At 41.2% G+C, this 22,830-nt stretch overlaps 1 protein-coding gene across 2 annotated transcripts in view; it reads left to right on the top strand.

Annotated features, from left to right (window-relative positions):
* ATRNL1 (attractin like 1) overlaps window positions 1-22,830 on the top strand; it is a 702,039-nt gene that overhangs the window by 147,107 nt on the left and 532,102 nt on the right. For both annotated transcript variants that reach the window (XR_010794071.1, XM_066619507.1), the window contains exons 15-17: window positions 28-209; window positions 5,365-5,578; window positions 12,540-12,728. Coding sequence is in view for 1 of the 2 variants with exons in the window: in XM_066619507.1 (XP_066475604.1) it covers window positions 28-209; window positions 5,365-5,578; window positions 12,540-12,728 (585 nt within the window). In the remaining variant the exon portion in view is untranslated. The remainder of the gene's footprint in view (window positions 1-27; window positions 210-5,364; window positions 5,579-12,539; window positions 12,729-22,830) is intronic.

Here is a 22,830-nt window from a genome sequence, read left to right as displayed (position 1 = left end):
TTTTAAGCTTGTGTAACTCTTTACTAGCTCATCTGTGTGGGGAAGGATGGAATCATGTTGGAGATGCCTGTCTTCGTATAAACTCTAGTCGTGAGAACTATGACAATGCCAGACTGTACTGCTATGGCTTAAATGGGATCCTTGCTTCATTAACGACCTCAAAAGAAGTAGAGTTTGTTTTGGATGAAATACAGAAGTATACTCTCCAGGTAATTTGAGTAACTAATTCATAAGAGACTGTGTAAATATATGATGAGACTTGAATTTATTCATCTTCAGGGTGCTAATACTGGAACCGGCTAAATCCCAAAAATGCTTTGCTTGGATCTGCTTGGATACTAACATTTTATCTTTAATGACCATAACAACTTCTAAATAACCGTAATATTAGTTTTGACTGTCCCTTGCTTTGGTTATGTCTGCTGGGTTTTGATTGTGGCATGCATAAATATTGCTTCCTGAGAGACTAACTAATCTAAAGGAAAGACACCTTCCTCCTGATTTTTTATTTTTAAAAAATCCTTATTTTGTTCTCATTATTGGTTTGTAGTTAAGCAGTGGGAAGAATTAGTCTTGAGGCTTAAATATTCAGTGGAACTATTGTTGTCTGTAAAATATTGCCTCTAAAATTTTTGTTGGCATCCTTCAGTCTCGGAAGACTATGGTATTGTGCTCTGAATGGTGGTTCTGGAACAGAGTGTCCTCTCCAGTGCGCAAAGCCTGGGTAAAGTACGTAGATATGGAGGATAGACTGTTTCCCATGCAGCAAATCCCCCCTCTCCATGTCGCTGAAATGGTCCAATGGAAAGGCAGAAGCCAATACGATTGGTTCCAGCAGCGTCACAGGAGTTGCCAGAACGTGACTGTGTTCAGCCATGAACTGCTTCAGGGACTCCGGCTCTGGATTTTGCCTCAAGGTTGACTCCTGAAGCCTTTTCCATAACTGGATGTAGCCACAAGGCAGTGGAGGTTTGGGATCAGAGTTTCCTTCTCTCAGATGAGCTGCCTTCCCAGGCTAACGAGTCCCATCTACCCAGTGGCTGTTTAGTCACTTCTTACGACAAGCACAGCCAAACTGAGGGCCTATTCTTATCCCCCAGCCCCCAGGGGTTAAAATAACAGCCTCTAAAATAACAGCAGGAGATACCCAAGAGCACAAAAAGAAACTGTAAATACTACTTCACAACACCCTCAAAATGCAATACTATAGTTATCCAAAGTCAAGAATGGCTATTAAGGGCCCAATCCTAAGGAGTGCGTAAGACACATTTGTGGACCCTGCTGCCAGTGTTCCGCCAACTCAGTCCATTAGTATGGACTTTTGTTTCTTTTTCTCATACGGAATGTTCCTGTTTTACTCTGCCCTACTTTTTAGTAAATACAGAGGACTAGAAGAGTTCAGTTCATGCCATGTATGGGTGATAGAAAACTGGTTGTTACTATCCATTCATGTAATAATAATGCAGATATTTATGTAATGACCAATATGCTTGTTAGAGTTTGAATACCATCTTTCTGGATAAGATTAAGTGCAGATAAAGCTGAAATAACTATTGGTCAAAAGCTGCTACATGTGTTATCTCTAAATTGAAGCATTAGAAGTATTTATGGATCAAGATTATCTGTTGCTACTTGAGTGCTGCTGGTTAGGTAGCAGCGGTGAAGAATGTGCTAATGTTCTTTATGATTTCTTCCTGAAAGTGTGTTTTTTGTACTTGAACATGTTAACTTTTTTTTTTTTTAAACATCAACTTTTTGGTAGTTTAGTTACAGTTCTCAGAATTGGAGGAGTGGAAATGACATTTCTTTGTGTAGATATGTGTGAGAATTTTGATACATGGTAAACACTTGGCTACATATTACCTGCAAGCTCTCCTCTTTCTGGTCACATAGATGTTCTGGGTTGTCTTTGTATGATTGCTATAATGAATTCTTACAAGTCACTTATATATGCTGGTAAACAGTTCAGCTGCCATACCGAAAACTGTAAGTTAGGCAAGGGAAAAATCTCACATTGGATTTATACAGCAGAAAAGGCTGTGTAATATTAATGGGAAAAATAGGCAAGCAGAAATTCCAGGAGTTCTATGGGCTGGGCAACTGTGTGGGGTATAGTTCAAAGTGCTGTTACCTATCCAGAGGGGAAGATGGAATGGAGCAAAAGAAACCCCTCAGATCTAACAATACAACTTGTGATAGCCTGTCATTTTGTCAGTTTGCTGACTAGCTTGTAGTATAGATGAGAAATGGCTGTTCCATTTTCTGGATTTTGTTAGGTTTTAAAGCTGCAAACTTCTGCAAGGTGATGTCGTACCAAGCATATCTTTATTCAAATGAATTATGTCTTGAGACACTGCAGCTCTATAAATTTGAGATAACCCACATGTGGTATACAACAAAGGTAGACAAATGCATGCACTTGAAGGGGATATCTTGGGCTAAACCATCACTTACTTATCAAAAACTTCTAATGAAATGTTACAGTGATTTATGCTGTATCTCACTTCTGTTTTCCCCTAAAAAGTAATTTCTCTTTCATTCCTATCTATCAATCCCTTTACATTTGCTCTGTGTAAGTCACTCTGAACGTGCTATCAGTTATTGCAGAAGCTTGCTGAGATTCTTCTTGATTTCCTTTTATATGCCTGTTCTTTCAGGCTCCAATCATGATGATTTAGGGCATACGATTTCATTTTAGATGGCTTCTTTTTGTTATAGATAGATTAGTAGAGTCCACAAATGTAGGTACAGCAGCCAAGAAATGTCTGATAACCTGAAATATCGATGATCATTTGACTCTTAAAAAATCTTTTAATATTTAAAACTAAAAGTGTTATATGAAATAAAAGTATTAAGATTAATAGATACTAGTTAGTGAAAATAAAATATTTATTTGGAGAGGCTTTTTATATAGAAAAATAAACAATTCCAGCAAAATCTGTATTGTCTATTGAAATGCACAGGGCTATACAGTACCTAAACATGAATCATTTATAGTGTATGAAATGATTAGCAGTTGAATAGGTCTTTCATAGTTTTTATAATAAAGTCCTACTGTATTCCTTTAAAGCATTGAAATGGCTGCCACCTCTCCAAACCCAATAAGCCATTATTACAATATGAAAAGTCATCATGTTGTTGGGTCTTATATCTTATTACCAAAAAGAAGAGACAGCTGTCAGTATGTGCCCTTTCTGGGGGAGAAAAAGGAGCTTTTCTCTTTTGATAAATGCCTTACAGTGTGGTATGTTCAACTGGGCTTAGCATATAGACAGTACCAAAGCTGAAGTAGGATTTTGGGAAAGTTTCGTATTTATTTAATATGGAAAAATATTGAAGGATTCAAAGTACTGTATAATGAATAAATAGCAATGATGAAGCAATAAGAATAGCTGAGAATGGCAGTTTAAAAGCCCACATTCTTCAGTACTTTGAAATACTAACAGCTAGACACTTAGGACACCAAGGGCGCAATCCTAACCCCTTATGTCAGTGCTTTCCAGCACTGGCGTAGCGGTGCCCACGGGACTTGTGCTGCATCCTGCAGTTGGGTGTCACTCACGGAGGCCTCCTCAAAGTAAGGGAATGTTTGTTCCCTTACCTCAGAGCTGCATTGCCCTTATGTCAGTGCTGGAAAGCACTGGAAAGCAGTGCTGGAAAGCAGTGCTAGAAAGCACTAACATAAGGGGTTAGTTAGGATTGCGCCCCAAGTGTCTGACATAATAGGAATGTCTTCACATCTCTTCCTAAACAATATAGGGTAAGTACTGGGCTACTCAGTGTCCTACAGCCAGTCATTCAGTAGCTTAACAGCAGTCTAATGATATTAAAAATACTACAAGTGTTACACGTACAAACCCAGCACCAATAACTCCTTTCATAGCCTTTAGCAATTACTATGCAGTGCTTATCCATTAGGACATAACTTGCAGACAACTTCTTGGACACCTATTTATAGAAAATGTTTGTTGACAAGCAACCATGTCTGAACTGGAGGGCTGACATCACTTAGTGCTTCTCTTATGTGCAGTGGTTGCAAAGATGGATAGCATGTTCATAGTGAGTATCTGACTCGCCAGATTGTTTCAAAGAGCTGAAATGACTGCCACCACCACAAATCTTTCAGAAGGTCTAGTCTTTGACACACTACAATCCCTTGGCATCTACCCACCTACTTCCATTAGTGGGTTCACTGGTCATATTGTCCAGTACAGAAAGAGGAATGAGTAGAAGTATCACTCATCAATAAAATACAAATTTTCTTGCAGGAGGTTCTGAGATTGATCTCTGGTTTTCCTGGTAATAGTTCAAGGTAGGGCTGAGAATGACAGGGGTCAAGGCCTTCAGGACTTTGAAGGGGCTGACTGAGAACTATATGGATAAGAGTTTCACCTAGGAAATGGCAATTCTCTAAACATTTATGCTGTATTTCAGAGTACCTCACACTTTGCCTATCCCTAGACCAGCATTTCTAGTTTCCAATGTTGTGATCCAGAAATTGAGGGGTGTGCACATGTGTTTCTTTTTCTAACTTGGTATCTGTGCTTTCAATACCATCATAAGAACAATGAGATTTGATTGCACAAATTCACTATTAGACCTGTGAAATGTCTAATAGTAGACATAATGCTGAAAACGTACTTATTTTGTTGCTGTGGCAGTTGTAGGGTGTTTTGTGTCTGTATGGAGAACTGTCCTTGTGTTTTGTGAACTTTGCATGGCTGGCTGCAGAAGCATAAGGAATGTAAGCATCATTAGCTTTCAAGTGAATATTATCTGTTATTGGGTGCTCACAATGTCTGGGTAAGTGGATCTATGTAAGCGTATTCATCTCCCTACTATGAAGGCTCTGCCCCAGCATAGAAGAGTTTTGTTTTGGAGAAATGTTCTGCTTGCCTGTACTTCTCTTTCTCCTATCAGAGCTTACCTACGTTTGTAGCTTTGCTTTTCACATTTGGCTGACACCAATTCCTTGATGAGGAAGAAGAGAGGAGGGTGCAGGCTGTGGCCTCTGGTGTCAAGGTGTCCCACTTTATCCACAACTGTTCTGGCAGTAGTTAGTACGAGGAGAAGGGGATGGTGGTAGTTTGGGCCATGTCATTCCCATCTTTAGTGAACTCCTTATATTACTCTCATTACTTGCAATCTTAAGATAAAAGAAAATTCTATCAAGGTTGGTGAAGCCACTGTTGTTGTTGGCAACCTTCAGTCTAGAAAGACTATGGTATCGCCACTGTTAATACATTTTAACCACTGTTAATACATTTTAAACTAATGCAGAAGTATTGGTTGAAGTGTGAGAAGGAAGTCAGTGCTGCAATTGATAGTTCAACTGATGGTGTGGTCTTTTTACCTTCTTCACAGAAAATCTCACCCTGGGTGGGTCTACGCAAGATCAACATCTCCTACTGGGGATGGGATGACATGTCTCCCTTTACAAACACAACGTTGCAGTGGCTCCCTGGAGAACCAAATGACTCTGGATTCTGTGCCTATCTCGAAAGAGCAGAGGTTGCAGGTCTGAAAGCAAATCCATGCACAGCCATGGTTGATGGCCTTGTATGTGAGAAACCTGTTGGTAAGAGAGCTACCATATTGCTGTATTGCACTATGACATTTTTGAGTCATTGATTGTGTTAATATTTTCAAAATAATAGAATGATGGTTGGGAAAATTCTTATTAATAACTACTGCGTATTAATATTAGATTCAAATTATGGTGTCCCAATTTAATTATTGGCCTTGAGCAGGGTAGAGGAAATACTGTTCTGAAAAGTAGATATCATATCTGACACTTAATTTAGCTTGTCATTTGTTTCACACCAGAGTGTTTTAGCAGAATCTAAAGCAATATTAATGCTTATGCACCTTGATGCAATGATTTCTTCTGCATCAGGGTGCTCCACCACTCACTTCTGTGAGCAGGAAGGGGATACGTGTGCATAATTCCTTTTCTTTCATAAATCTGCTTGCTTCATTTTAGTTAAATGGGGTGAGCTGAAGCTAGAACTGAAGCTTCTTGCCTCATTTCATGTTTGTTTATGTGAATATCAAAAAGTTCCTCATAGCTTTTTGGCATTCGTTTCAAATATGCTAACTTCTTTCTGGTTATTTTTTTGTTTCTCTCACCATCATCATCTCTTTGCCTTCAGTTCTTTTCCTCAGTTGCTTACGCTGCCTTAATACAATTACCTGTAATATCCTATGTGATCTTGTTGTTGTCACAGCACTCCATCTCATATGATATAATTGTGAACAGCCACATGATTTGCCTTAGCCATTTGGATTAAATAGTAGGGTGGCAAATGGAGGTAAGCACTGTGAGGGCAAAGAACGTTGAAAAGGGCAGAGAAATAGATCAAGGGAGCAGAATACTGCCAAGTAGCAGAAAGACAATGTGAATAGAAGAGTGATGGGGGCAGGGTGTAATGTAGCTGGGTCAGTACATTAAGCAGCTTTTGAAGCAACTTCAGGTAACATTCACCACAATTCTTCAATGAAATATGGCAACACACTGTATGAAGTTTGTATTCTCATAGAATTTCATAAAGGTCTGTGATTCAGGAAAATAATATAGTGACTCTGATGTAGAAGGACAATATATAATACTGCTGATGATGTACTTTTCTATGTTCCCTAAGACTGATGCTTTTAAATCTGTTAATTTTCAGATATGATTGAAATTTCCATGTAGCTTCCATCTTTCACTTAATAAGTTTCAGCAGAACATACAATTGTGAGATACTGCAGCAACAAATCTTATCTTGGAACTCGAATATGTTTGTGCTCTGCCTCGTTGTACAGAAGCCTGCCACACACCCCTATCACTTTACTTATCCCTCCTGCCACCCATCCAGATCCTCCTTCCTTTGAGGGACAAATGCCAGCTTCTTGCACCCTAATTTACGGGATATCTAAATGTATGAATTGAGCGATATAGCGATTGATTGATTTGATGTTGTTTGATCTCTCTCTTCATATAACTGGAAATGTTATCTCTTGAATTCTGTTGCAGCTACCATTGGATGAATCTTTTGCCAAGACCTTTCTGAAGTATCATATTCAGGGTTGAGACTCTTTTGTGCAATTTAGGTAGTGATATTATGTTTAAATGTAGAATATCTGGGGTGAACCAAATGAGCCCCCAGCCACCCATCAAGGAGGCAGCTGACACATTTGGGGTGATCCAGCCTGGCCCCAGGCTTAGTAGAGCCTACCCTGTCCTCCCACTGCCTATTTTTTTTTCTTGCACTCTCCACGAAACTAGAATTGGCTGTCATCTAATGAATCTGATAAGTAGGGGATTTAGGATAGATAACTTTTCACACAGAGTTTTGAATGCCCTTTAGGGAGATAAAGCAGAGTATAAACTTGCAATAAATAATTTATTATTTATCTAAGGGATTCACTATCAGTTGGTGGCCACTAAGTTAGATGACTTTAAATGAAAGGTGGTTAGACAGAATAATGATCTTTTGTTGACTACTAGTCATGATGGCAGTGCACCACTTCTGAATACTAGTTGCAGGAGAACAAATTTGCCTTCTTTTCTATTTGTGGGCTTTGCAGAGGTATCTAGCTGAGCCAATTGTGGGAAACGGGATGCTGGACTACATGGGTCTTAGGCCTTCATTCATTCGGCGGAGCTCTTTTTATGATGCAGTCTCTGTTTAATCTATAAATCCACTATTGTTGCAGACAGGGCTGGCCCAATACCTCCTGACACCTCTCCTTACCTGATGATGTGCCAGCCTCTGCTCTTCCCACTCTGTAATGTTTTAGCTCAGCACTCTCCTGCCTCCACATGTCCTCTTTCTCTCTGTCTTCCTCTTCCTTTTCAATTCTGGGAGTGGATGGAAGATGATGAGTAGGTCCCCTCCCCCAACTAATCTGCTGCCTGAAGTTATCTCTTCAGTGTGCTTCATTGATGGGTCAGCCCAGGTTGCACATGATAGTACGAATAGGATTCATACATCTGAGTGTGATTAAAAACACTATATTCAAAACAAGATACTGAGGCTGCAATCCTATCCATGCTTACCTGGGAGTAAGCCCCATTGACTATAATAGGACTTACTTACAAGTAGACATGCATAGGATTGGGCTCTGAGACTACAGAAATTTTAATTTTCTTTATTTGCTTTTGTATATAAAGGAACAAATCTGTCACGTGAGGTTCTCCATGGAAACGGCAACATATAAATAAAACATGAATTCTACAGATGGTGTGCTTGCTTATATGCATAGGTATACTTTCCAAAATGATACAACAATCAATAGCTGTACATTTTGAGGTTTTATTATGATAATGCCCTAGATGTAGCTGTCTGCATTTTGCAATAACAGCTGTGTTGATCTGTGAGTTTGTCTTTTTTAATGCTGAAAGAGATCCCAGGTACAGTTTAGTGTATTAGACAACTTTTGGAGCATGGATGCGATACTCTTGTAGTTGCAAATATTTAAAGAGCTTGCAAGAATCTTGTGGTGTTCTCTTTGCAGTGAAAAAAAACTTTCAGTATTATTTATTTATTTATTTATTTAAGAAGATTTCTTTAACACTTTTCTAAAACTCAGAGTGGTGTACAATGGAACATAAATATACAAAAGATAAAGAACATCAGAATAAGACTTGAAAGTAAAAACCATTAAAACCATTTAAAAAATAACAGCAATACAAGAGCAGATTAGCATGTAACCATAGCTGTATAATGTAAAAGCAGCCATAGAGGCGTCCTTGTTGTCCACCTGGGTCCAGCAAGAACAATAGCTCTTAGCCAGCCCATCTGCTGCTACTGGCATGGCCCAGTCAATTGGGTATCCATGCCCACGTGCCCAGGTCAGAGGGCCAGTTGTGTTGCTCAGGTGATCCTAAACTTTCTAGTCAGACAGATCAGTAGCAACATTAACTTTGGGTTTCTTAAGGTCAAGCCCAAGAAAGCTTGTGGATCTTCCAATTTGTCTGCTGAAGACAAAACACCTCTGCGTGTGGCCAAGCCCTCATTTGTTTCTTGGGGATAGGAGAGGTGTGATGGACAGTTGAACTTAGAACAAGTACCAGATACGTTTAATGAATTATTTTGTTTTTAAGCTTGCCTCTAATTGCCTGGTTGTGCCATTTTTGGTGCATTTTTTTTCCCTAAGATACTCATCTGGGTGCTGCTAGCATGCAAATAATTTTTCAAGCCTGCTTGCTTATTTTTTTTCTCCTTGTGCTATCCAATCTCTCTGCTACCCTTGTATTTTTTTTAAATTCTTTACATTTTAGTTTGTTGCCTGCTTGTGGTTATTTGCACTCAGTCAGAGCCCTGTCAGCCTGCCTAAACTTGGGCTATGTCCTACACATTTAGAATTGTGAGTGTTTTTGCCACTTGAATGTGTAGGAGGCTTTTAAGGACAATCTCTCAGCCTCACTTCATCTTCATAGTTGCAAGAGACCACCAAGATTGATCTTGCCATTGGGCAGATCTGGGAAAAGAGGGAAGAAATTGGTACCAGGGCTGCCCCTTCCCCAGTTGCTAGAGATGTGTAGGCAGAGTCCTCTTCTGTTGTTGCTTTCCAGCAGCTGGTATTCAGAAACATATGTACTCTGACCTTGGAGTTGTCATGACTAGTAGTCATTAATACACATCCTCTGTGAATTTGTCTAATCTCTTTTAAAAGATATCTAAGCTAGTAGTCATCTCCACCCATTGTGATAGTGAGTTCTGCAAATGGTGCTTGTTGTAAACAATTACACAGGCTTACAGAATTGAGGGTCAGAACAGTTTTCCCCAACTTTATGGTGGTTTGATATGAATTTGGGGTGCCAATTCTAAAAATGGCATCTGTTTTGCCCTTATCACGTCTAGTTTTGGAGATATAGTATAGCCTCATTAGTGAATGGTTCAAGCAGCTTCCTCATGAGGAAGCCATGGTGTAGGCTTCCTCATGAGGAAGCTGCTTGAACCATTCACTAATGAGGCTATACTATATCTCCTAAACTAGACGTGATAGGGCAAAACAAATGCCATTTTTATGTCGGCACCCCAAATATATCCAGAAATTGGTGTAACATTTAAAGAAGCAAAATGTGTGTTGGCCTGTGCTATCATTTATTTAGGCAATTTATATCCCAACTTTCCTTTGCTGAAGGCAAATGCCCAAGTTGGCTTACAAGTTCGCAAAAACAATTATGCTTACAGCAGAAACAATAAATACAACAGAAAAACAATTAGTAAAAGAAAAGAAAATAGGTGGGGTCTGGAAAAGTATAAAAAAGAAAAAGGGGTGGAATACTTTCTCCATACTGTCCATAACTCTGTAATTATGATAGTCTCCTCCTTTTTGGTTGGGAGGGCGGTTTGGTCTTGTTGGGGTTGTTGAGTGACGTGGAGGGGGGGGGAAACGTGAAGCAACAGGAACTAATGCTCCAGTGATCCCTTTATTCCAATCTTTCAACTGAGTGGGATAAATAGAAAACAGCTCTGCAGTTATGCCCTGATAGATTTCTTCATCCTTGGGTCTGTTAATAACTTTCTTCCCTCAAATGTCAGGGTTAGATTGATGCTCAACTCTAGGTAATGGTCTATGGCAGTGGTTCCCAAACTGTGTGCCTTGGGGAGCAGTGGAAACCAGCCGGGGGAGCCATGGAATCCTCATGAAAAACCTGCCTTTCTATACAGGGCATGCCTCATTATCCATTGGGCTTCTGTTTCGGAGCCGTCAGTGGATAAAAAATACCACATTCAGCCACTAGATGGGGTGAATTATGGAATCTAATGGAATGAAATTATTCCATTGGATTCCATTATTCCCTCCATCTAGTGGCTGTATGTGGTATAGCTTCTCTACTAATGCATTTTGGGGCAACAATAGAGGCACAAGAAACCCGGAAGAGGGTCTTTAAAGCTATCTTTAACCCTGAGAAACTTGCAACAAGTGCAGTATAACAATGTGAAGGTAGGAAATGGAATTTGGGCACTTTTTTCCGCTTGTTACAAGGCATTTAAAGGTGAGCCCTTTCAATCAGTGGTGAGTCAAATCAGTAGATGCCATATCAGTGGATAATGAGACATGACCTGAACAGTGTGTAGGATTTTAGCCCTAATGGGGAGCCATGGCCAATGGCCCAGTAGGTCAAGGTAGACGGCAGTCAAAAATTTTGGGAACTACTAGTCTATGGGAATGACAGAGAGCCCAGCCCACTTGTCGGCAACAGAGAAATGGATCCCCAAATGCTGGATCCACTCAGTTGGGGTATGGTGACCTTGTGTGGGCCTGACTTCTTGCCTTGGATGGGATTGTTGTGGCACAACTGTGCAGGGCTCCCTCCTAAAAAGGAACCCTAATTGGTAGTTCTTCCTCAAGTCTGCAGTGGCTTCCATGGGTCTTTTGGTTTATTCCTTGGTTCACTTCCACTCTCCAGTGTGCTTGCCTTGTCTTTTCCTTCTTTGCTTTCAAAGCTTTCACTTTCACTCTCCTCTAGCTTCTGCATTTCTGTTCTGCTTCCTGCTGCTTCTCACCTCCCCCCTTGATTGCTGGCCAGTCCCTTTTCTGGGCTAGTGCCTGTAGCCCAACCCTTAGCTTCACAGCAGCTGGAGCCTCACTGGGTAGCTTCCCTCCTCCCCCAGCTCCAGATGGGCTGGAACTTGGCGATGTTGTCACTGCCGTACACCACAGCATTCAGCTTTTGGCTGCATCTCTCAGCTCCTGCTCAATGGTCAGGGAGCAAAGTGAGGCCTACTACCTCCCCGTCTCCACTTACTCACTTTGTTTCCTAAAATAAAGTGTCAAACATTGTCATGCTGTGGAAGGATCTTCTGTTACCAAAAGTGCTGTTCATGGTTTAAAAATGTATCTGTTCTCATAGTTTCATGCTTTGCAGCTATTTCTTATCAAAAGAAAATTGTACATGCTTCTTAGTTCTTGTGTTTTGGTTTCATAGACAGTATGTGCTACTAAGGGAGACAGAATGCACTCTGCTATGAAAAATGTTCTCTTTAATGTATAAAAAAAATGTTTCTCTTGTTTTCTCTTTGCATTTGTACTGACTGCAAATATATACACCAGGGGGCAGATGCTCACTTGACAAATCACACTCTTAGACAAAATTCACGCTGTTTTAAGGGAAAATATATCACCAGCGAAGTAAATAACCATTGTTTATGCACTGTTTAATAAATGCAGCGGAACCAGAAGGTCATGGATTACTGTACTTATTAAAGTGTATTCTGTCATGATGTTTTACAATGTATGTACAGTTAACTAGAGTGACTTCGAATGTCGTATATACTAACAGTGCAATCTAGGTTACAAAATCTTGTAGGTTACATGAGGAATAAGTGCAGCTCAGGGTTGCTACATAGAAGAAGTTGTGTGAATTAGTTCCATTTTAGTTGAAGGGACTCAAATCTAAATGTACTTTTCATGGGCAACCATGACCTGTAACCATTCCAATTTTCTTTCTAAAGGTTGTGTTGAACTTTATATATTCTCAAGCAAGAGCAAGTGATTTTTTTTAGGACAACATACTGAATTGCTGCTCTTCCTTTCTTCTTCAGTTAGTCCAAACCAAAATGCTAGACCTTGCAAAAAGCCATGTTCCTTAAGGACAACATGTAACAACTGTACAAGCAGCGGCATGGAGTGCATGTGGTGTAGCAGCACGAAACGATGTGTTGATTCAAATGCCTACATAATTTCTTTCCCATATGGACAATGCCTGGAGTGGCAGACTACCACCTGCTCTCGTAAGTATTTGTGTGAAATGATATAGGTTTTAATATGGAGGCAGAAACTATAATAGTAATATATAGTATGCACCTGAGGTCTCATATGACAAACATGCCTTATCTCATTCCTTGTGTCACCTTTCAAGGCTGCTTCCATTCTATAGGTGTGGAAGGGGCTGAGGTTGAGAGATACAGTGATATTTGCTTATGATCTCAGCTTTGTGGCTGAGATGGAATTTGAACTAGTTTGCAGGCATATAATGCATTTTGTGCTAACAGTCACCAAAGTATCTTTGTGTGCTAAAAGTCAATGTCCAGTTAGAAAAGATCTTGTGTGGCAGGCTTTGCCCTGAGAACTGACAACCCAATCCTAAACAGGCCCAGCACTGGCGCAGAGCCCTAGCACCAGTGCTGGGTGCCATAAACGTGCAGTAAAGCATGTTTACATCACCTTCAGATTAGGGAGTGCCAGCAGGAGGATAAGAAGAACATAAGAACAGCCCTGCAGGATCAGGCCATAGGCCCAGGCCATAGTCTGGTCGCCGCATCTCAAAAAAGACATAGTGGAAATGGAAAAGGTGCAAAAGAGAGCGACTAAGATGATTACGGGGCTGGGGCACCTTCCTTATGAGGAAAGGCTACAGCGTTTGGGCCTCTTTAGCCTAGAAAAGAGACGCCTGAGGGGGGGACATGATTGAGACATACAAAATTATGCAGGGGATGGACAGAGTGGATAGGGAGATGCTCTTTACACTCTCACATAATACCAGAACCAGGGGACATCCACTAAAATTGAGTGTTGGGCGGGTTAGGACAGACAAAAGAAAATATTTCTTTACTCAGCGTGTGGTCGGTCTGTGGAACTCCTTGCCACAGGATGTGGTGATGGCGTCTAGCCTGGACGCCTTTAAAAGGGGATTGGACAAGTTTCTGGAGGAAAAATCCATTATGGGGTACAAGCCATGATGTGTATGCGCAACCTCCTGATTTTAGAAATGGGTTATGTCAGAATGCCAGATGCAAGGGAGGGCACCAGGATGAGGTCTCTTGTTATCTAGTGTGCTCCCTGGGGCATTTGGTGGGCCGCTGTGAGATACAGGAAGCTGGACTAGATGGGCCTATGGCCTGATCCAGTGGGGCTGTTCTTATGTTCTTATATAGTCCAGCTTCCTATGTCTCTCAGTGGCCCACCAAATGCCCCGGGGTTCACACAAGACAACAAGAGACCTGCATCCTGGAACCCTCCCTTGCATCTGGCATTCTGACATAATCCATTTCTAAAATCAGAAGGTTGCACATACACATCATGGCTTGTAACCCGTGATGGATTTTCCCTCCAGAAATTTGTCCAATCCCCTTTTAAATGCATCTAGGCCTGATGTCATCACCACATGCTGTGGCAAGGAGTTCCACAGACCAACCACACGCTGAGTAAAGAAATATTTTCTTTTGTCTGTCCTAACTCTCCCAACACTCAATTTTCGTGGATGTCTCCTGGTTCTGGTGTTGTGTGAGAGGGAAAAGAGCATCTCTCTATCCACTCTATCCTTCCTGTGCGTAATTTTGTATGTCTCAATCATGCCCCCCTCAGGTGCCTCTTTTCTAGACTGTAGACCCCCAAACGCTGTAGCCTTTCCTCATAGGGAAGGTGCCCCAGCCCAGTAATCATTCTAGTCACTCTCTTTTGCACCTTTTCCATTTCCACTATGTCCTTTTTGAGATGTGGCAACCAGAACTGGACACAATACTCCAGGTGTGGCCTCACCATCGATTTGTACAATGGCGTTATAATATTAGCCATTTTATTCTCAATACCTTTTCTAATGATCCCAAGCATAGAATTGGCCTTCTTCACTGCTGTGGCACATTGGGTTGACACTTTCTTCGACTTATCCACCACCACCCCAAGATCTCTCTCCAGATCTTTCTCAGACAGCTCAGAATCCACTAGCCTATATGTGAAGTTTTGATTCTTTGCCCTAATGTGCATGACTTTACACTTACTTACATTGAAATGCATCTGCCATTTTGCTGCCCATTTTGCCAGTTTGGAGAGATCCTTCTGGAGTTCCTAACAATCGCTTCTGGTCTTCCCCACTTGGAAAAGTTTGATGTCATGCACTACTGCTGGGGATGTGACCTCTGGGTGACGGTGTGGCTCCTGGGGAGGCATTGGGAAGGGGTTGAAGAACTGGGGCAGGAGGGGGGTGGGATCAACAGAGCTCTGCTCCACCATATCCTAAACTCTGTGTCAGGCAGAAGGCCCGACATGGAGACTCTCAAATCTTCACTGGCAAAATAGTTGGCACAGAGTTGAGGAGTCCCATTGTGGGGCTTGGGGCCAGGGCTTCCAAGAGGAATTCAGTCAGAGGGTGCAAAGTTTCTTTAGGGCCCCTTCCCAAAGAGGGAGGGGGTGAAACAGAGTGGGGAGGCAATTGGGGTGGGCAACACTTCTGCAGCAGCTGTAGCCCCACAGCTGTGTCCCTGAGCTCCCATCCTCTCCTTCATTGTAAGCAGATCCACAAGCCAAAGAGCTGGAGCAGGCCAGCTTCCTCCCAGATGTGACATTGTTAAGGAATATATGCATTCCTGGGCCTGGTGCATGTGACTTCTGGCAGTAGTTGCTACTGTGTGCCATGTGCATTCCGTGTGGGCAATGAGTCTGGGTGAGATTGGAAAATGTAAGATCCCAGGAAATTTCTGGGCCCCCTCCTTTGGCTCCTGGGCCCCCTTTCTGAGCCTGGGCCCAGGTACAAATTACCCCTTTTACTCCCCTCTCCTAGGCCTTGCTTGGGGCTTCCTCCAGAGAGACCTCTGGCTGCTTCCCAGTACCTGTCTTATACAGTGGGCCCCCGCTTTGGCATCCCTGCTCCAACGGGGGCAAGGAAGCTCAGAATTGGGCTTCCTGAGAGCCGCAACTAATCAGAATAGGCAGCACTGTGCTAGATAGAGCAATCATTGACACAGGATAAAACAGCTTCCTGTTTTCCTAATCACTGAAAATGGTTGTAGGTGATTTGTTATTGAATGTTCTATTGAAGCTAATGTATACAGTATTTTCACTTTTTTTTTTCTTTTACAATTATCACCACTGGTTTCCACAGTTCCTTTCATTGAACAGGACTTAGAACCTTCTATCCACACCCAGTGCGTAATTCACTGTGCACCATACTGCCTTGCTCTTTAGTGCTTGGGAAGGGTTCCAAGGTTAAATAAAAACTGAGTAATTATGTTAAGCTGAATAAATAAAAAAATACAAACCTTGAACTAGATTTTTAAAAAAGGTTTCTACCTTTGTTTTCTTTACTTATTGACTTTAAAGCAGTTTTAAAAAACTGTTTAATTTCTTGTGATTCTGAAGACATCCATACATAGTTCATTATACACGTACCGTGCAACTTGCTCCTAAAAGAAAAACAAGTGATTTCTCTATAACTTAAAAAAAAATTGAAAATGGTTTTGCATAGGTTCAGCACTCTGATATTTTACTACTGATGATGACATTGGATTAAAATCTTAATAGCATGGGCTGTAAGAAGCATACAGCTCATGGGATCTTGGGATTCTCAACAAGTGTTCACTGTCCCCTAATTAATTCCTGTGTGTTAAGTGCAGATAGTAGGATTCAATATAACAGCACTCATAATATCTTTGATCTAGTTGCATTGTTTTTGTGGCCTTTGGTGTTGAGATGCTGGTGACATGACTATTGGATTTAGCAATTTACTTTAAAATTAACGTAAATTAATAAATTAAAATTTAAAGTATATTTTAAATTAAAATGAACTTTTAAATATAATTAAACAGTATTTCTGTTCATTTCTGCTGAGGAGGGCCCTCTAGATTTGTTGATGGAAGTTTATCAGCTCCCCATATTTGGCAGGGCCACATATTCTTGTCCTTCCTGTTGAACTTGGCTTTAGATATTGTCAAATGCAGAGGTCAAATAGCTGAACATCCATGGCCCAGGAGTAGGAGCTTCATAAGTACCCAGTGTTTTAAGAGGCCAGGAAGTTAAACTACTTGCGCAACAATCTTTTCACCAGAAGGAGATTGGGTATTGTTTATTAACTGAGTGCAAAATTGCCAGCAAATTTTGCAGTTTTTTGAATAGGAAAATGACAGTAATTCGGGGCTGTATGGCGCTGTGCCCACACACTTTATGCATGCAACAATTGCTCCAGCTTCTTCTGGCATGTTTTCATCAGTCAAGGTGACTATGAATCTAGTTCACATAAGGAGATCTTGAAGAAACCTGTGATCTGTTTTCTCATGTGGGCAGTAAGATCCCTGGTTTGTCTCTAACAGAGGCCACCAGCAGAGCACTATCATACGCAGTAGGGAAAATTCTATAGCAAGTTCTGAGGACTCTGCACTCCTTTGCCGGTGGGCCCTTCTGCTCAATTATAACTTTGTAGGAATATAATTGCAGCGAACCTTGGTTTTATTCCAGAGTTTTTTGTTGGGTCTTGTTTCAGGTTCTGTAGTATAAATAAATTTTGGTGCATCCAGTTGGATGGTCATTCTGCATTCCTTTGTGATGGGATGAAGGGCAATAAAAGAAGCATGTTTAGTTGCCATTTTGAAGCACATCTATACAATTTTATATTAAATGAACCTAATGGGATTTGTTGCATGTCAGTTCAATTTTGTTTAAAAGGAGCTCTCTATGAAATTGTATTTTCTATCCAGCCAATAAAATAAATAAATAAATTTCTGAAAGATATTTTTTATAAGAACCTAGACATTTGGAATGGCTTGCATGCAAAACAACAAACGTGAAAATCCCTGTAAAACATTTTTCTATGACTTTCATTTTTAATAATTGTAAGTTATTTTAATTTTTTCTCATTTGCACAGAAAGTTTCTAATTTGTCTGAAGAATAAAAGAAAGAAAAACTTTGTTTCTTAATGCACAGAAAACTATTTGTGCTTTAAGGATTTGTTTAGTGTATAAGGACTACAGGGGGCATGAACTGGCTGGCACAGCATTAGCTCTAGATCTAGGGTTTACCCTTTGACATGGGCTACCAGTTTGTGGCTGAAGTGTGACAGTTTTTGTTCATTGCTTTGCATTTTAGCTATTTAACAGGTGATCAATTGACAACTTAGATTAAAGGTTTTCTTCTTTAAGTAGAAAGCAGGTAACATAGAGACTCAAACAAATACCCTGGGAGCTGCAAACCTCAGTCTACATTACTTTGATGTTTTTGTTTGTTTTTGGTGAAGTTGGGAGGATTTTAATTTCAAGAAGAAAGGCGGGGGGGGGGGGAACCACATATTCCATACAGGACAGATGTACAATTACAGGGATGTATCTTTTCTGTTGAAATGTTTCTACTAGAAACTACTTTCTAGAATACAGGAGTTGTATTCTAAGAAAGTTAGTTATGACTGAGCATCACTGAAATTAATGATGCAAGTTAGCTTGTGGCTAACTTTATTCCTGGTAATTTGAACACAGTCATGACTAATTTTTTAGGGCACAGCCCCTAAGATTGTACTGTATGTTGACTGTATTGTATGTTGTATGAGTGACAAATGCTTGTGTCTGGTTTGAGGGAATCCTCCATCCCCCGGCAGCCCCACATGCCCCTCCTCTTCCTTGTGGTTCCCAATCCTCAGGAAATGGAGAGTGGCTGCTATGGGGAGGATAACAGCTTTATTGCCCATGCTACTAACATTGAAAAATGTCTTTATGACAACTATTTGTAACGTGTTCAAATAACCACATTTCATTTCTTTTATGTTGTTTAGTCCTCTTTAGACCTTTGCGCTAAGTGAAAACAGGTGTGGGTTTCCTCCTGAATATGCCTGTTAGGGTGCAGGTGACACATGTTCTAGTGTCATGTCCACACATTCAATATTTGCCTGCCAAGACAAACTTTGGATGTGTGAAGAGTTTCTCTCCATTAACCCAGTGCTGAATCACTCTGTAATTGTGACCATTGGGAAAATTCTTCCCTGCATCCACAGAAAACAAGTACCTTAACAGGGCTATCATCTGAGTTACATCTACATATGATTTCAATCAATTCTCTTGGTTCTGCAATTTCTGCAGCATATCAGGGTGTTCTAGAAAAGCAGTGATACAGGAAGCACAATAGAGGAAGAATGGCTGGATTGCATGTTGTTGACAACCTTCAGTCTCGAAAGACTATGGTATCGCGCTCTGAAAGGTGGTTCTGGAACAGCGTCTAGTGTGGCTGAAAAGGCCAATTCGGGAATGACAATCCCTTTCACACTGGGAGCAAGTGCAGTCTGTCCCTGGTCTATCTCCCTGGCTATGGGCCTTCCTTCTTTGCCTCTTAGCCTCAGACTGTTGGCCAAGTGTCTCTTCAAACTGGGAAAGGCCATGCTGCACAGCCTGCCTCCAAGTGGGCCACTCAGAGGCCAGGGTTTCCCACTTGTTGAGGTCCACTCCTAAGGCCTTCAGATCCCTCTTGCAGATGTCCTTGTATCGCAGCTGTGGTCTACCTGTAGGGTGCTTTCCTTGCACGAGTTCTCCATAGAGGAGATCCTTTGGGATCCGGCCATCATCCATTCTCACGACATGACTGAGCCAACGCAGGCGTCTCTGTTTCAGCAGTGGATACATGCAAGGGATTCCAGCATATTCCAAGACTGTGTTGTTTGGAACTTTGTCCAGCCAGGTGATGCCGACAATGCGTCGGAGGCAGCGCATGTGGAAAGCGTTCAGTTTCCTCTCCTGTTGTGAGCGAAGAGTCCATGACTCGCTGCAGTACAGAAGTGTACTCAGGACGCAAGCTCTGTAGACCTGGATCTTGGTATGTTCCGTCAGCTTCTTGTTGGACCAGACTCTCTTTGTGAGTCTGGAAAACGTGGTAGCTGCTTTACCGATGCGTTTGTTTAGCTCGGTATCAAGAGAAAGAGTGTTGGAGATCGTTGAGCCAAGGTACACAAAGTCATGGACAACCTCCAGTTCATGTGCAGAGATTGTAATGCAGGGAGGTGAGTCCACATCCTGAACCATGACCTGTGTTTTCTTCAGGCTGATAGTCAGTCCAAAATCTTGGCAGGCCTTGCTAAAACGATCCATGAGCTGCTGGAGATCTTTGGCAGAGTGGGTAGTGACAGCTGCATCGTTGGCAAAGAGGAAGTCACGCAGACATTTCAGCTGGACTTTGGACTTTGCTCTCAGTCTGTGGAGGTTGAAGAGCTTTCTATCTGATCTGGTCCGGAGATAGATGCCTTCTGTTGCAGTTCCAAAGGCCTGCTTCAGCAGAACAGCGAAGAAAATCCCAAACAAGGTTGGTGCAAGAACATAGCCCTGCTTCACGCTGCTTCGGATGTCAAAGGGGTCTGATGTGGAGCCATCGAAGACAACAGTGCCGTTCATGTCCTTGTGGAAGGATCTGATGATGCTGAGGAGCCTGGGTGGACATCCAATCTTGGGGAGAATCTTGAAGAGGCCATCCCTGCTGACCAGGTCGAAGGCCTTCGTGAGATCTATGAAGGCTATAAAGAGTGGCTGTCGTTCCCTGCATTTCTCCTGCAGTTGTCTAAGGGAGAATACCATATCAGTGGTGGACCTGTTGGCTCGGAATCCGCACTGTAATTCTGGATAAACGCTCTCTGCAAGTACCTGGAGCCTCTTTAGTGCAACTCGGGCAAACAACTTTCCTACATTGCATGATTGCATGATCCTGTTATGATTTTCACATCCCTTTTGTATGTAGAAATGTAGCTGCAGTGAGAAGGAAGACATGATTGCATTTACCAGTGATAGCAAAGTAGCATGTGCAGCAAGCTGAAAGGTGGAAAGGGGAAGTTCTTGATATCACCACCTTTAAGCTCTTCTTTGGATCCTTTCCTTCACATTGTGTCCATAATCTCCTCGCAAGTTCAGGGAGGTATAATTTCTTAACTACTTAGATCCTTCAAAGTCATTGTATACATGATCTGAGAGCCACAAAGTTGCACATACTTTATGAAAGACTCCAACATTTTCTGCATATCTTTCAGTAAGAGTAACTTTATTTGTACACAGTGATGCAGCTTGTTATCTCATTGTCCTTATCCAGTGTTTTGTTTTCCTTTTGTGTGTGCTTTGGTTTTATATTAGAAATGGCTCAATTAGCATTGTTATACTTGAGGAACAAAATGTTTTTGTCCATAATTCCACGCGTATGTTTGAGTATTTGTGTTTTCATTGCAGTATTTAAAAAACTATTTTTAAACCACCAAGTACCAATGGCCCTGCTTCATACTAAAGCTTAGTGTCATTAGAAAAAGAAGAGGAGATGTGACCTTTTCCCGTAATGATAAAAGTATTATCCCATTGATGATTCCTGTAGATAAAAAGACACAAAAGTACTGCCATGCACTAGGCTCCCTAGTTGGTGTGGCAAGGTCTTCTTTTCATGAGCAGCCTACTCCATCAGCTCTATTAGTATTCCAATGAGCACTTCAGCATTAGAGGGGAAATAATGGAGGACTGCCAAGAAATATGTAGTTAGTGCCTTTGTTTTGTTCCCCAAGGAATGAATGCTACACTCTACGGCATCAGTAATTTTTTTAATACATCCATTTAATAGCAGGTCAGGATGTTACTATTTTGTTTATTGTTTCTGCCCTATGGTTTAGCATTTCTGCTGTTCTGGAGAGTATTGTATTGTCATAAAGTTAATAATGGCAAGATAAATCCAGGGTCAACAGCAATGATCTTGTGTTGCCTGAAATGGCAAATTCCACTACAAAAATGCGCTTTTATAAGAAATCTTTCTAAATCAGCATGTTCAGTGCTGTCCTGTGCTATGCTATATTATGAAATCAGGTTCTCCCTTATAACACGCTGATAGAATTGCAGTCCAGATAGAAACACTTATTCACCCATGGGACAAACTAAAGTGGAAGGCTCCAGTAAACAAGAGTCTATGTAAACGTCATCATTTCGCCCAGCGGATTGAATAGTGATGCAAACGGGTGTATTTTTCAGATGAATGGAAATTGATCTTTTAGAGATAATGCCATGAATTCCAACCATTTAGTTCTTAAAATAATTTTGACTCCATTAGTTTGCAATTTAATTTGATACGTTCTTCCAGATGCCTTTACAATACAGCTCAGGAAAGTGCTTGAGAATAAAGGTGCCTGAGGGGGGTCATTATTGAAACATACAAAATTACGCAGGGGATGGAGAGAGGGATGTTCTTTTCCCTCTCACACAATGACAGAACTAGGGGACAACCACTAAAATTGAGTGTTGAGAGAGTTACGACTGACAAAATAAAATATTTCTTTACCCAGCGTGTAATTAATCTGTCGAACTCCTTGCCACAGGATGTGGTGATGGCATCAGGCCTGGATGCCTTTGAAAGGGGATTGGACAAATTTCTGGAGGAAAAGTCTATCACAGGTTACAAGCCATGATAGGTGTGTGCAACCTCCTGATTAGGCTACCTCAGAATGCCAGATGCAAGGGAGGGTACCAGGGTGTAGGTCTCCTGTTGTCTTGTGTGCTCCCCGAGGCATCTGGTGGGTCACTATGAGATACAGGAACCTGGACTAGATGGCCCTTTGGTCTAGTCCAGTGGGACTCTTATGTTCTTATGTAAAATACAAGATACTGTTGTCTTATTTCCCATCAGGATATTATATCTATAGTGGATTTTTTTTGCATACACTCTCTCATTCAGGGTGGATAAGGCTAAACTGTTTAGCTTTCCTCCCATCCATCTAGACCCATGTTATTCTTTTGTGATGGTTCAGATTACCTTGGGTTGGTCATTTTGATAGGAAAAAATTCACTGGTTTCTAATCAGTAAACTTGGTGGGGTTTGGAAATGTATCCACACACTCGATCAAAAGCAGGCCTCTCAAACTCTGCTTCCTTTTATGCTATGTAGTGTAAAAGGCCTCCTCTGCTGGACACTTTCTTAAATAGGATTTTTGCTAGATTACAGTTTTAAAACTCCATTAATTTCATTTTCCTTCATCAAAGCCCAAAGTTTGGATAAATGGAAGACTCACATTTTGTTCTTAATTCATATGAAATGATTTATGACTTGACACTTGATAACTGTTTGCTGTTTAAGCAAATTCACTTTGAGATTTTTTTTTCCCCTCTAGCAGTGTTTAAAACTTGAGTGATCATCTT

Source organism: Tiliqua scincoides, chromosome 3 (genome assembly GCF_035046505.1).
Source record: "Tiliqua scincoides isolate rTilSci1 chromosome 3, rTilSci1.hap2, whole genome shotgun sequence".
NCBI classification, from domain to species: domain Eukaryota; kingdom Metazoa; phylum Chordata; class Lepidosauria; order Squamata; family Scincidae; genus Tiliqua; species Tiliqua scincoides.
This window is presented reverse-complemented; position numbering and strand designations above follow the sequence as displayed.